The sequence below is a fragment of the Rhinolophus ferrumequinum genome (assembly GCF_004115265.2).
Source record: "Rhinolophus ferrumequinum isolate MPI-CBG mRhiFer1 chromosome 5 unlocalized genomic scaffold, mRhiFer1_v1.p scaffold_110_arrow_ctg1, whole genome shotgun sequence".
Lineage (NCBI taxonomy): Eukaryota > Metazoa > Chordata > Mammalia > Chiroptera > Rhinolophidae > Rhinolophus > Rhinolophus ferrumequinum.
In genome coordinates, this window is record NW_022680355.1 from 1,876,119 (window position 1) to 1,892,409 (window position 16,291).

General features: G+C 39.4%; 1 protein-coding gene across 2 annotated transcripts in view; it reads right to left on the minus strand.

Annotated features, from left to right (window-relative positions):
* Nucleotides 1-3,646: 3,646 nt before the first annotated feature.
* The window catches only part of ITGA8 (integrin subunit alpha 8), a 193,911-nt gene continuing 181,266 nt past the window's right edge, over nt 3,647-16,291 (minus strand). For both annotated transcript variants that reach the window (XM_033100690.1, XM_033100689.1), the window contains exons 29-30: nt 8,537-8,659; nt 3,647-6,863 (exon numbers count right to left, since the gene is read on the minus strand). In XM_033100690.1, the coding sequence (XP_032956581.1) occupies nt 6,777-6,863; nt 8,537-8,659 (210 nt within the window). In that variant the 3' untranslated portion in view covers nt 3,647-6,776. The remainder of the gene's footprint in view (nt 6,864-8,536; nt 8,660-16,291) is intronic.

Below are 16,291 nucleotides of genomic sequence, written 5' to 3' on the forward strand. Positions count from 1 at the left end.
CAGCAGGTCACATGGCTGAACTCAGAATCAAGGGTAGGGAAACATAGGTGGCCTTCTGACGGGAAGAACAGCAAAGTCATGTGGCAAAGGGCATGGATACAAGGAAGAGTGAAGAGCTGAGGCCATCAGTGCAGTCTACCATTGAAGGGGAGATCAAATTCCACTGAAATGGGATCACTGAAAGGCATTGCAATGTAGGAGGAAAAGAAGTTATAAACTTCACACTAGACAGTACTTTCCCGTTGTCAGTGGGATGAAGTTCCTTAGAGGGATTCCTGTTTCCTTCCTTGCACCCCTGTCCCCGATTCTGTCGCTATACAAAGCTTCTCTCTTCTCATCGCCACATCACAAATCTCAGTCCACCTCCAGAGAGGCCAGCGCCTTCCTTTTGTGGACAGTGCACCTGGGGATCAAGCCCTACAGCCCAAAGAAAGGGACTTCCCTTTAGCTTCCCACTAACTCAGTGACCAACACTCTTCAGGTTCCAACACGTGTGGACCCTACTCTGTTATATCACAAAACGCACATTTATTCATACTGTCCATGAGAATAAGGGGATTATTTCAAAGGAAAAGGAAAGTGGAGAATGAATGTGGGTGGTGGTGGTAGGAAATTTCAGAGCACAGCTGATGAGTAAATAATAGGAAGAATGCAATGGTCTTAATCTAATTATGTGCAGGAAGGCAGTGAGGGAAAACAAATATTTATAAATCTGTCAAGTACTGGGTAACACTAGTATGTTACCTGAGTGAGTAGAAATCAAAAGACTGATATAAAGATACTCTCTTTAAACTCTTAAGCCTATTCCTAATTCATATGTGCTTTGTCATCTTTCGTTCACATGTCAAACTGTCCTATATGATACGTAGATACTTTTGAAGGAGGATATTGTGAGTTGAATTATGTCCTTTCAAAAAGGTATGTTGAAATTCATACCTTCAAAAAGATATGTTGAAGTATCTCAGAACGTGACTGTACTTGAGATAGGTTTATAGAGGTAATCAAGCTAAAACAAGGTCACTAGAGTGAACTCTAATCCAATACGCCTGGTATCCTTATAAAAAGGGGGAAACATGGACATAGAAGCACAGAGATGATAGACAATGTGAAACATGCAGGGAGAATGCCATGTGAAGAGGGAGGATTGGAGTGGTACATTTACAAGCGAAGGAATGCCTGAGAGAACCAGAAGCTAGGAGAGAGTCATGGAAACAATTCCTTCCATAGAGCCTTCAGAGGAAGCATGTCCTGGCGACATCTTAATTTTGGACTTCTGGTTTTAAGAACTGTGTGGCAATACATTTCTGTTTTAAGCCACTCAATTTGTGGTACTTTGTCATGGCAGCCCTGGGAAGCTAATCCAGAGGAGAAATATAGAGCTTTTAAAAATTAAAAATTCTCATAGCGGTAAAAATAGTTAAATATGCTATTTAAGTGAACGAAAGTTGAAATCTGGAATTTTAAAGCCAGGGACGTCTACTGATTACAAACAAATCCCCCCTAAAGGTTGGCTAGCAGGGCAATTTGCTGATGACTTGGTTGTTTCTGCAACACAATACACAACCCAAATAAACAACAGCACAGAAATTCTAAGAACATTCTTACTGTGTCATACCATGGTACCGATAGAATGAAATTCAAGACTTTATTGTCCAGAGGTACTAGTGTCAGGCTACATTTCCATGTGGATTTTGGCCAGCAATCATAAATAACAGAGAACTTGCTCATAAACAATTCCAAAAGGCAGTGTGTCAGGCAGATGGTATTTTGGGAGTGAGGGTGGAGGAGAGTTTAACATGGGAAGCAATGCTGTGCCTTATGCCCCCCGGCCATTCTGAAATCACCATTGACTGAAGCATCACTGGGGTTTTACTCAGTGATGGTTTGACTCAGGTCTCAAGTGAGTCCAAAGTTTTAATGCTTTGAACTTCTCACGCTAAAGAAAGCAATCTTTGAACGTCATCAGAGTCCTGAAGGAGAAAATCGGCTGTATTTGAGGAAAAGAACTTTAGATCCCAGGTAGGTACTGTCTTAACATTCATGGATATCATCCGAAGCTTTTCATGTGTTAGCTCTTCCCGAGGGGCCAGGATGATGGGTTCTATAGGGGTAATCTGTGAGTGTGGTGAAAATTTCACAGAGGAAGTATGCAACTCGTAAGGGAATCCTACTTTGTCACAGAATTCTGCAAGGGGTGATCCTGATCTCATTTTACCCGCTCTAGGCACCCAAATCTCAACTCAATGTTTAGAAAGTATTGACACAGTTAAGTGTCTCCAGATGAAAAGGCTGGAAGTGACAAAGATATCAGCAAAATTTGTTGAGAAGACAGTTCTCATTGCATACGTTCAACTACCAAGCATTTTACTACCATAAAAGGCAGAGTAAGCGTTTGTTTTTGTTTTTGTTTTTTGTTTTCTCACTATGAGCACATGCAGGCTTTAAGCAGTGGGGCTGGCCCAATATGGATCGTTCCATGTACTTCGGGGAAGTCTTGCTCCACTCAGACTAGTTTGTACGGGGGTGGTGCTTTGATCTTCACCACCAATATTACTAAATCTTAGATTTGGTTTTGCATTTTTTCACCTGGGATACACAAGAACTCCTGGACCACCATAGCCTCTAGCTATGTCTAGGCTTTGAAGCGTTAGTGCTCTCTAATATGAAGTGAAGGAGTCATCCTACTGCACGCTTTAGGCTGGAGGGAAAGCACACAGACACTGGGTTCTTCTCACTGGGGTCATGAATGCCGGCCACCAAAGTGGCAAGTATTAATAACTTAAGGAGTGTGACCAATAAGTTGGTCTATATTGAATGTCTCATAAATGTGAGAACTCAAAATGTGTACATTAAATGGACTGAATTCTAGTGAAAAACCAATGACAATAAAGGAATATTTGAAAACAATTATCTATTTTAAAATACTGACAGAATTATGAAGGAAATGGTATATTTAGGTTAATGCAAATTGATCTGGCATCCTCAAGAAACAAATCGTATGTTATCAAGAACTACAAAAGTCTTTACATACTTTAACCAAGGAGTCTCTCTCTTGTGAGGTTCATTCATTGAAATAACCAAAAAGAAGCCCCATGTATCAAAGTATTCAACTCAATGTTACTCTTAATATATGAATCTGTGAACTATTCTCAGTAGAAGGGGATAATTAAATAAACAATGGTCTGCAAATTGAATAGGACATTGGGTACCTATTATAATATTGTATGAACACTACAAACAGGAGAATATAAAATGTGTGTACCCTGGGGCTTTGTAACGGAGGCAGGTTACAAAAGTTCACGATCCCATGATTATTACTGCGCCCATATGTACATTCATTCATTCTAGAAACGTTTTTGAGCACCGAGCATACACCAGATGTTGGTGTGAAGCATAGGAGACACAAAAGTGAAAAGATACGGTTCCTGCTCTCATCGAGGGTCATTTCGGCTGGAAGAGAGTCATGCAAACAAATGGAAATGTGTAGTAACTCAGCAAATGCCATTGACAGACAGGAGGTGCCTTTGAGTTGCCGAAAGAAAGATGCAAGCGAAAGCTTCATAAACATTTATATGCAGACAAAATTTGAAAGGCAATGTAGAGAAATCAGTTGTATAAGGCTGGGGCGGTATTAGAAATAAATTTAAAAATTTTAAACATTTTTATTGAAATTTAATTTGCGTACCATAAAACGCATCTATTTAAAGCATACAATTCAATGGTTTTTTAGTATATTTGCAGAGTTGTGCAAACATTACCACAATCTAAGTTGAAACATTTTCATCATCCCAAAGGAGTGTCGTATTTCCACTCTTTCAAATTTCTTTCCCTGTTAAATATTTTTATAATAAAGAATCAAGTTGTAAAGACAGAAACCCTTCATGTCTGCCATTGTGGGAAAGCTTTGCATTGCATGTGAAACAAACTACAAGTACATCATCATGTCTATAATTTTCAATTTTATTAGTGACAGGTAAGTAGGTACAGGAAAATCTTCACAGATATCTACAAATGCATTTAAATAAAACAAGAAAAAAGAAAGAGTTGAATCAAAATAGTAGGGTTTTAGTGATGACTAGTCCATGTTGTATATTTACTGTGTAAAACCGTCCAAGTTTGTAAAACTTGATTTGCCCATTTCTTTCCACATCTTAAAAACCAGCTGCAAGAATTTGAAAAGGGCTATCTAACATCGAGAGAGACTGTAAGGGAAGTACGGCATAGTTATGAGTTAGGGGGGTGATTGGCATTGCTGCGTCAAGCAGCAGACACTCAGTGCATGGTTAGAGGACTCTCCGTGCAGAGGGGGTGCTCTGAGAACTGGAAGGTTCACCTGACCTCAGTGTCCCCCTTCCTCCATTTGCTCCCACCTTTGAAGTGGCCGAGAGGGCCACTGCATGTCTGATGGCCCTCTGTGAAATGCCTGTAGCTAGTAGTGCTTGTCCCTTTAGAAGGGACCACTCTTGGCTGAGACTGTGCGGAAGACAGACTTTGCCTTTGGAGTCCTCAGATCTTGCTCTGTTCTGGGTCCCGAACTTCCTCTTGGCCCCTCTAGTGACTCTAGTATCTGTACGACCCGTCTCACAGGGTCCTACGTGAATCTAGCCTGAAGAACTTGAAAGTTCCTTCACAACTGTTAGCTTAGAAAGCAATGGGTGTGTTTTCTCAAGGACCTTTTATGACCTAAAATCCTGAGTAGCTAATCTCTATTGTTCAAAAGTCAGGCACTATAACAAGAATTAGGGCATTATTTTGGGGCAGAGAGAACTGTCCAGGATCCCCCAAAGCACATTCTCTAGATGGCCACCTCCCTATAAAAGCCTACCTAGACCACTAACACCTAAGACTGGAGGCTGGTGTGGGACTCTCAAGCTGTTTGAGGCAGGTTTGATTATCTGAAATCTACAGGCATTTCACAGAGGGCCATCAGACACCCACTGTCAGCATACACACTGGGAGCCAGACCTCATTCCTGACGGACTTGAAACCGCTACCATGACAGGATTTAATTCATAAGCAGGAACAATATGAACTTCATCAGTGTATTCTCCCATGTACCTTTCATTTGGTCTCCAAAGAAGTCGTGCAGCTTTCGCCAAATGGCTTGTCTCCAAGTTAAGGCACAATAGAAAATTTAGTGTCTGTGAGTTTGGCTCATCTTTCAAATAACGTGTAATGGTTGAAACTGGGATACACATTTTCCAATGGCTTTGTAAACGTAAGGATTTGGGTCTGTTGGTTCTATCATACTTTATATTCAGGATATGAATTTTAAAAATAACTAATGCCAGTGTAAACATGCTTTAGGTACATAGGTCTATAAAATATTGCACATAAATATAAAATCCGTTCAGCATTTCTTCATAGTAATTTTTCATTATTATAAAAAGGATACAAAATTGTGCAGACTATATGAATTTGGCTGGTCAATTTTACTTCAAAAATGATAATATTACATGTGATTATGGGTTATTTACAAGAGTTTTAAACATCAAGTCTTTGTGACGGTTAAGTTCAAGGTGATGGGAAAATAGTTTCAATACAGATTATTTTCCAAAGTCATGTACTATAAAGATTAGCAGTAAAAAATGAGTAGTAAAGCTGGGCTAGCAATCCTAACATCCTTAGGAATCCATTTTCTAGGTTTACCTCACATCTGTATAACTCGATATTTCCTTCCTATTTACATTTAACATGTCTTTTCTGTGTACGTAAGTTTGAGGTATAGCAAATAGGTATTTAATCTGAAGCTAGATATTGGTGTTGCTTCTTATGGATATTAAAAACAATGTTCATCCACAGTGTTAAATTCATTTTTTTTTATTAATGGACTCTAGAAATTTTACCATAACTTTTAAACACCACACAGGGTTGAGAGTGCCTTGAAATTTGTGTATTGCTAATTAAGTCAACAAAATAATTATTTTTTTGCAAAAGGAACTATAAATGCAACTTCTTGCAAAGCTGAATTAAGCAGATGTGAGTTCCTGGAAAATGTGAATAAAATTTCAGGTAGAAGGCAGCAACGTACTAAGTGAAACTATATTCTAATACCGATTTGCTTTTCTTTAACACTGTCTAAATCTTGAAGAAACTCTGTCAAACGATTTATCTGCACAAAACGCTTATCTGAGAAGGAAATTTAGTGAGTGATTTCAAAAACCAGCTAACCAAATCTTAATTTCCAAATCCTCTAGATGACCAGAATATCAGCCTAGAGAAATGGAAAATAAATAAATAGTTATCCTCGCTTACAAGATTATCTTTGTCATTTCCAAAGTACTTTCACAGTACCAACAACATATGCGTGTCTCCCTGAGCCGTAAGGTCATTAGAAATGTTTATTTTCCATAGGGAGGTGTCAAATATTCCTTTGGATACAGTAGTAGTGGAAGGTTTGGTCCTAGTTCACCTTCTAAACTCTATTGTGATTCAGACATTTTTGTCTCTGCGCCATAAAGTTAGATTTACCTGGAAAGCAATCTCAGTTCCTGTGCCCATTTCAAAGTGCCTGCCAAATACAGAACGACTCAAGCAGAGAAATCTGCCCCAGGATTGATTGTTTCTATGCTGTTGAAGGTGTTTCCTTTCCCAAAAGGGTCTCTGGGCTCCGTGGCAACTTCTCCAACGCGTGGCACAGTTGAAATGATCTTTTCCGGGGCCCTTCCATTTCCTAGGACACTGGCAGGAACAGGAAAACCTTTCTTTAACCCTATGTTCCTTCTTTTCTATGAACAGGACCAGTGTTGGAGTTTTGTGGTCTTTGGTTTTCCTTTTCATGCACCAGGGGTTTTCTCATTAGTCAGTTGTTCCCTGTCATTCATATCATCTTGCGGGGGCCTTGCTCTGTCAAAGAATCCACACTACGGAGAAGAAAAACAGGGTATACAATCAAATCGTTCTGGGAGTTTGGGAAACCCGTCATTCTAAGGAGTTTCACTTTATGTATTTTCTAAGGAACTTGGAGCTCTGTGATGACAATCTTCCCGATTATCCAAGCTAGGAGGTGAAATCAGAGTGTTCTTCACTCGCAGTGGAATTCATTGTGTTGGACAGCGTGTTTGTGTCTCCCTCCTGCCATGTACTGATAATAGGAGACTGTCCCTGTTTTACACAAACCACATACGGACCTTATATAATTTCCTGGAATTACAGCAACATGGCTCAGGGATTCCCTCTCTGCTTTTCTGCCTGTTTTCTGGAGCCAGCGGCAGTGCTAACTGCTGACCATGGAAGGGGGATTCTCTCCTGAAGGGCACGGTGGGCCTCAGGGGGATGGACGACAGGAGGAAGTGAGGGGCTGCTGGCATATCCCTCTGCACTTGGTGGAACATCTCATTTATAAAGGAAGATTAGATTGGGCATTTATTTCAATCCTGGAACACCTCAGGGGCTTTGCAAAACTTAGCCAGCAACTCAGGGAAGAGGTGATTCTAGGATGTTCATCCTCCTGAATTAGTATTTGGTTTAGGAGACTATATCTTTTCCTAGAAACCTGGAACCTCCATTCTTATTTATTGTTTCTTACGTGGGAAGCCCAATTCCCTGGGTTGGCCTGTTAATTATTCAGTCATCTTTCTTTGTAGGACTAGTGCAGTGTTCTGTCAATTGGCACATACCACTATAACACTTATGGAAATACAGTTACTATAAATAATAGAATAAAACTAAAATCTATTTTCTAAATGCATGTGTGGGCTCCAGATGGCACAAAACAGCTGATAATGGCCAGGAAAGCCCACATTTAACTTAAAAGGCAAGGTTTTCTCAGTTTATAGGTTTATTACGCATGCTGCATATTGTTTTAAAATAAAAACACACTATGATTTTTGGAGAACCACAACAATAGTGGTTAACTAAGATGTGACTGGATTAATTACTCTGATAGTCATGTAATTGTGACATTGTTTCTATTTTGGAATGGAAAACTGTGAAACTTGGCAGTGGTGTGTGTTTCGGGGCCAGAAATTAATTCCTATTGTAGATTTTTAGAACAAACTTCAGTAGAACACATGAGACAGTAAGTTAAGACTTCCTAATGGAGACAAACTAATTGGCAAGATAAAAAGTCCAAGAATATTATAACATGCGTGATCTTTTTACCCTACTTGAAAGTCCAAGTATCAATTAATTACTCTATTATTGTATCTGTGTAGTACTTATAGAGAAAAATCTCAAAGGATGTCTGATAGGACGATGTCAATAAAACGCTTAAGTTCTTGGTTAATTAAACAAGAAAAACATTACTCTAAACATTATAGAAAAAAGATCACAGGTTTAGTTAATAAAATCTAATTCTCTTTATTTTTATTTATAGGAAATCTCAAGATAAAAGCAACATTAAACACCTTCTTTTTTCTTAACTGTCAGCTACCAAAGCATATTGTTTGCCAAAGCAAACAAGATGCAATGTTCCTTTTATAAAAACCCCCAATTCACACCTCCATCACTGTCTTTTTAAGATGCTAGGTATATCCTTCTAAACCCCTTTAGTAGCCTCTTTACTCAAAAAGGAAAAGACAGTAAATAAACTTACCTTCCATAAAGCTAAGGTCAAAATGGCCAGAACCAATAATCCAAGAAGTATTGCTAGTATTATGACCCATAATGGGATGGAGAAGGAAACATTTGGCGTTGCCCAAATAACTGATGTCTTAATCTGAAATGGAAAATAAAGCAAATGAGCTTTAATTTAAAAATGGTTTGGTGAAATAAAGCAGAAGTTATCAATATACTATTGGGGTAGTTCTGAAAGGACCAATATAATAATTGAAATCATCCTAAGGGAGATTGGAGGGGTTACAGCACTTGAACATGGAATCTTAAAAAAGCACATTTTCAGGTCTCCCAGGTTGGGTGAAAGTCTAATTACAGCCACTTTTTGGTGTTTGGCTTATAACAGCACAGAAACCCTAGAAGAGAATTGAGGTGGACCAGACACCAACAAGGTGGAAAGGAAATGACCTTAAATTGGGCTGGACCTTATACAGCAACAATGGTTAAAAGTAGACCCTACAAAAGGCCAAGTGTGTTCACTCACGTTTCTCTACCAAACTGAGCTAACTTCATGGAGAGGTGAGCCTGTGAACAACCACAGGTTGTTGAATGTGCAAGAAGGTTAGAAATCACTTCATTCAATCTCCCATTTTACAGATGAGGAAACTGAGTCCCACAGGGGCTAAGTGATTCACATACCTAATCCCAAGGTCCTGTACTCCATCAATAAAGGTGGAGGCTAGCCATCTTCCATTTTATGGAAGAAACTACAGGAAGTGAAGTGAACACTAACAGTCTTGATGCTTTGGAGACACCTTCAATCCTAAGTCAGTTTTCAGATGCGATTGGAATGCATATCGTTCTCCACTATTGCAGGGGAACTTGGAGGAAAAGGAGACCTTCCCAGTAAGACCTCACACTCAGTGCCTGTGAACCCTTCCCCTTTCTTCCCCTACCCCCAATGTGGGCAGAAGCAGCTCTCCTATTGCCCATGTGCTGGGGACCTCTGCCTCTGGTCTCCATGTGCTGGAGACCCAGATAGCAAAGAAGCTGCAGACCCCCAAACAAAACCAAGGGAGACCCAGCCATGCTGCTAACACCTTTTGTCAAGGAAAAGAGAAATAAATATGTTCTTGGATCCAACACGTTCTTCATTGAGGCTGGCCTATCTGGTTATAGACAGAAGTAAGCCTTGCCTCAGCCAAACTGGTTGAAGTGACCCTTAGTTTGAACTGTGTTGTTTGGAAGGAACATGAGTCTAGTCCTGAAACACGCTCCGGGACTCTAGTCCATAGTTGTCTAACCCACCAGTCAGGGGAGGAAGAACTAATGACGAAGGTTAGTGGTTCTGGAACTTTGCCCGGCTGGAAACATGAATATTTCCGTAGACTGCACTCTAGTATTGGGCCCTGACCCTGCTCACTTCTCTGCTTTTGCCTTCTTAACCAGATTTTAGCATCCTGTGTGTGCTCTTCTCAGCTTGCCGCGTTTTATTGCTCCTTTCATCTTGGTGCACTTCCTCTATGCAGCGGACATACTGATGACTTAATTCATGCAATTCTCCCGACCCAAATATTATTTATATTTAGACCAAACTACAGAATCAAGAGTCGTAAGACTGCGAGTCATTCCACATGGACACCAGTGCCAAGAACTGGGTATACATGTGCTCCCTGAGACAGAGGTTGGCCGTTTCCTACTCACTCTTAGACTTTCTTCCTGTGGTAGCTTGCCTTGCTGGTATTGTCCTGATTGCATCCAACAGATCAGCAGGAAGTGTAACATTCCATGGCCACAGTGGCATTGCATTCACCCCACAGGCCACAGCTTTCGGACAGGACTCATGGTAAACTGAGGTCTGACAATTAAGTTTGTGAACTTGTTGCAACGATGTTGCTAAGCTTCTTTGACATCAGAGAGATTATTCATTATGAATTTGTACCAAGTGGACGAACAGTTAACCAAGTTTACTATTTGGAAGTGCTGAAAAGGCTGCGTGAAAATGACGGAAACGACCTGAGTTTTTCTCCAACAATTCATGGCTCTTGCGTCACGACAAGGCACCAGCATACACGGCACTGTCTGTGAGGGAGTTTTTAGCCCATAAACAAATAACTGTTGGAACACCCTCCCTACTCACCCGATCTGGCCCCCAATGACTTCTTTCTTTCCCCCAAAATAAAGGAAATATTGAAAGGAAGACATTTTGATGACATTCAGTACATCAAGGATAATATGCCGACAGCTCTGATGGCCATTCCAGAAAGAGTTCCAAAATTGCTTTGAAGGGTGGACTAGGCGCGGGCATCGGTGCACAGTTTCCCAAGGGGAGTACTTCGAAGGTGACCGTAGTGATATTCAGCAATGAGGTATGCAGCACTTTTTCTAGGATGAGTTTGCGAACTTAATTGTCACACCTCATATATATTGATGAAATGCATTGCTAGGACTCAAAGCAGTTACAGTGCCACCCGGATTCTGCAGCCTGAGGAATTTATTTGAAAACGACCCTTCACGTATCCCACGTGAGCAAGTCATGGACTAGATCACTTCTTAAGTCTCTTTATGTCTCTTTCCCTTACTGAATTCTACCTGATAACATACACGAAACCAGTGTACAGTCCTAACATTTTAGGATGCTTGGATGAAAAGCACAAATTGGTGTTTTAAAGTGACCCTAATGTTACTCGAAGCAGACTGACACAGTTTTGGTCATGAGAATTTCAGGATTTTGAAACTCAAAGGCACGGTAATGATCATGAACTCAGGCTAGTTACAATGCCCCAGGAGAGAGAAAATCTGGAGCTATGTAAAATTCTGAGGTTTCTTATGTTTTTTTGCCCCCTAGTCTCTAAGTCCACTCAGGATACAACACAGTTTCGGTCTATCTTTTGTGCATGTGTTCGAGATTGCCAAAAGTAACTCATAGGTAATTTACAGTAATACCGGCAATGATGCTTCTCAATTTTCCCTCTCCTGATTCACCTAATTAATATCTTAAGACACCTCCTGCTGTTTCATGTTAAACATAGGAAACAGTCCTGTAACTAAAAAATAGCTAATGGAGTTGAAATAAAAGTCATAGACTGTTCAGATTGTTAGTTTAATAAAAAGAAATGGAATGGAATGAGAGAATTGCCACTGAGTACTTTACTGGGTTGCTTTGCCATCTGGCTCATGCCGGTTTTGATGTATTATCTTTAAAACTGGTCTATCTGTAGAAAGGAGCAGGGAGGTCACTGACAAAGAGCTAATAATATTTGAAAGTTTTTTTTTCTTTTTCTTTTTTTGTAGCAGTGATGGAAAGGTAGAAATAAAGCATTACATTGAACAGGATATGCTTACTTGGGTCTCTTGAAGCAGAAAACAGCTTTCTAGGTATCATTAGGAAATCGACTGGCTTTTTGTTTGCATTTGCTTCCAAAGACTGACAACAGCATCTTAGCACAGTCTGGGAAAGGATGATCACTGGTGTCCTTTTCAGTTCCAAACTTCTGAAGTTCTCATCACCACAACTGTTGTCAGTCTGCTTCCAAGCTGTCTCTGTTCATTCAAAAAATATCACTTCATACCCTTTCCCTGCATACTGCAAATGTTAGGATTGTGCATGTCGTATATATTTCCTGTATGTCATCACATGTAATTAACTAAGAGGACAGGACATAAAGAGTTTTAGAAGTGCCAAACTCAGAGCGCCTCTGCTTGCCATGCCGGCTGCCTGCAGGACGCCATGTGGCACTGAGCCTGCCCAGTCTTCTCCATCTAAATGGGTGCAGCTTCAGAGACCTTCCTTGGCCCCAGCTGTTTTCCTAAACACATCCAGGTTTTTCACTGCATCGTCAAGAAGTCACTACATGAAGGACAGTGGAAATGCAGAAAACCAACAAGAGTGCCCCAGATCATTTTCCTCGTATTTCCAACTCAGGGGCAAGCTGACAGCTGCTTGAAAGATGTGGATGAAGAGTCAAATGGAGGGCATCACTGGAAGAGTCAGATATGTCTTGGGAAGAGAGGGCTTTCTGAGAACACACTGATTCAGGAATCATGTGACAGTCACGTCTGTAAATGGCAATAGGGCATTTCATCTGCAGGTGGAAACAGGTCAAGCAGAGCGTCTCCTGACACTCAACGCTCTATATAAATAAACTAGATACGTGAACTGCAAGGCATGCTTAAAAGGACAAGACTTAATTGATCACTTCTATAGGACCCAAATTTATTTAATTGGTATTGGTGCTGTGGAAATTACAAAAGGGCTTTGGGAGTGCTTGGCCAAGACATAAAATGTTGGAAAATAACTAAAAATTCGTTACTCCTCTAATATTTATGTTTTTTCTTGCCTCTCATTTGGACAAGCCTGCAAGAAGCTTACATTACCCATTGGACAAATGAGAAAAATAGGTCTTAATTTTTAGTTTCTAATGCCTAACCACTGATTTATAGTAAGAATTTTTCATTCATTTCAAATAAGATTTATTAAATAGCCCATGTTCTCTGAAGTGCTGTAAGTATCCTCATCACCTCTAAGCTGGAAACTTCTATAACCCTGCTCTAGATCAGGGCTGTCCAATAGAAATATAATGCAAGACACGTGTGTGATTTAAAATTTTCTAGTAGCCATATTAAAAGAAAGGAAAAAGAAAGATGGGGTATTAATTTTAATGATATATTTTATTCAACCCTAAATGTCAAAGCTACCATTTCAACATGTAATTAATATAAAAATATTCTTGATATTTTACAATTTTTTAGTTTGTTTTATTTTTAACTCAGTCTTCAAAATCCAGTGTATATTTTACACTTGCAACATGTAACAATTGCCAGAATTTCAAGGTTGAAGTAAAATGTAGTCTTACCAAACCAATAAAGCTGTGTTTAATGGAAAAAAAAAAATTTACACGGCTAGTTTTAAGTTTACATTTAAATGAGTTAAAATGAAATAAAACTATTTCAGGTCTTCAGTCACACTAGCCACATTCCAGGTACTCACTATCCACACGTGGCTAGTAGCTACATGCTGGACTACCCAGCTCTAGAACATTCTGTATGATCTCACACAATGGAGTGATTAACTGAATTACCCAAGTCCCTCTTTATAAGATTCTTTATCCAAGAAGATGGTTCCAAAGCACATAATGTGATGTATTTAGGACTAAAGGTTTACCTTACGAACATGGGCTTGTGATTATATATTGCAACTGCTTTAAGAAAGATGGCTAATGTTGAGTGACTGAAGCACTTAAAATTTAGGGAGAAAAATTCAATTGCATGCCAACTAATCAACAAACCGTTTACATTCATTCTTATGTATCAAGAACCTATAGCTATTTAAGGAAATAGTATAAAGTTTTAATAATTCACTTATTCTAATTATCTGCAATTTGAGGAAGTGGGATCCATAAATGGTAAGTAGTTTAGATTTTCTTAAAGTGATGCTGAGAAAGGAACATTTAATCTTGCCATCATCATGTCGTAAATCTTGTTGTTCTTTATTATGGTTGAAAGACCACAATAAATCTTTAATATGCCTACATTTTTTCCTTGACATTTATGATATGTTTTTGTATATTTTGACAAAATACCAAGGTAGAAGGAAAAAGCTCCCTTGAATTTGCAACTGTAATTAATGTTGACATCTGTATTTATATATCACAAAATCTTGTATAAACATACTTCAGTGGGGTCACAGGGATGTTTTAAATAAATGTACCATGACACACCTACCTACAGTGCCATTTAGAACAACATAAGAACATAAGGTAGACCAGCTGAAAGAACATTTAACAACGTTTAAGCAGCCCTTATTAGATAAGTAGTGCCTGTCATTAAGTTTGAACTCCAAATAATTGTTTAATACAAGAATTCCATTTTAAGATGCTAGAGTTTTGTTGACAAGTCTGAAAATCAAATAGGGTCACAGTTTATGGATGAGTTTTTAAATAAGAATTTTCATGACATATTTTATAATAGCCACCTTTGGAGTTAATACCAGACAATAATACTCCCTTCTAGATGTAAATTATGGAATTCAGCTTCAGTTGCGTGGCGCACAAATGTCAAAGTTCATTGGTAAGCAAAAAATAGTAATAACAAAAACAATGTATTTTTTTCGGCTACGCTGTAGTGATTCAGCATTCAGTCATATCCCTCTGTCTCTGTTTCATGCAACCTTTCCCTCATCTCCAAACATGACAAGTGTCACATCACATAAGGAGTTCATTTTTTACCAACACAGACACTAGGCAAGAAACAGATGGGGATTGCTATTTTTTTCAATATATAAAGCTTTAGAGGCCTCAAGAAATGCTTGAATTATGACCATGTTGAAAGGGAACATAAATGAACTAATCATCCCACACAAGGACCTAGGAAAACAAGCAAATATTCTTTAGCCTCATAACAGAAGAAGGAACTTAAGAGATTCCCCAGTGCTAGAGTATGGATGGGAGCTCTGATAATTTTCAAACTACTGATTCTAATGAATTCTATCAAAGTAAAGGAATTTTCTTCCTTAGGGCTCTTTTCAAGATAATAATGACAAGACTTTTGAGAACTCACTGTAAAAAATGCCTGCCAGCTCCAAGCACAGTTCTGTCCAACTAAGCCACAGAAAGACCATTTCTCTGTAGTGCAAAGTTACCTCCGTACACAAGATCTTCTCCAGTCAGGTATCGGGAGACCTGAAAGCACCTCTATTCCTGAATGTTTTTTCCATTTACAGCAAGACCTCACTTAATGTCATGGACAGGTTCTGCGACTTGAAACAAACTGATGTATAATGAAACCAACGTTACCATGGGCTAACTGACATCAGTAAGACTTAGGTTCTTATGGCATCTCATCAATGTCGTAACGAAATGACGCTGAACAAAGCAACGTTATTCGAGGACCTGGTGGTACCTTTACATACATGGTGTGGTAAGGCATCTCCATCAAATAACAGGACTGTTTTTCAAAAATGCAGTCAAAAGGATGATGGGGGTGGGGGAAGCACGTATCTGATCATTTTGTGGATTTTCTGAGATGAGTTGAGAACAGCAGGCTGTCACCTGTGGCCAACAGTATGGAAAGATGCAATACAGTTGATAGAATCAACTGTAACATATGTTTCTGTTAATGAACATGTGCTCAGAGACAACAAAAAGGCCAAGATTTATCTCCCTTAGAGCTACGAGCCTTTGAACCTCTCTGGATGAACATTCTATATTAAAAACCCAAAGCCTCTACTTTCTAGGTTGAACATAAATCCAAACTATAGCAGACATCTCATGAGAGAAAGAGAGGTGAGCTGAATGGAGAAAGACCTGGTAGAGTTTGCTTTCAAATGCCACCAAAGTTTACTGAAATAGTCAGACTATGCACATCTGTTGACATTTCCGATTTGGGCTTACTTGACTTAGGCAGAGAAGGTCAGACATGTTGGGGAGGGTTACTATTATTGAGACTTGAGACTTACCCTGTTCCAGGCGCAATGCTAAGGCTTTATATACATAATTGCATGAATTATCTCAATTCTTTCAAGTGAACATGGCCAACAGCCTGAGCAAAGTAAAATGATTTCTGGAAGCTTTCCTAAATAGAGCGGGGTGAAGCCAGGGTAAAGCCAGAGAATCTATTCTGAAACTGTGGATTTCCTCTCTGCTGCCTGCCTGTGCTAGAGGTTCTCAGTCCTAGTTTCACTTCAGAATTGTCACCTGTAGATCTTTTAAAGCAGTGGCAAAGCCCCGCCTCAGATCTACTCAATCCTGATGTTTGGAGTGAAGACTTAGCATGTATGTATTTTTAAAGTTGCATG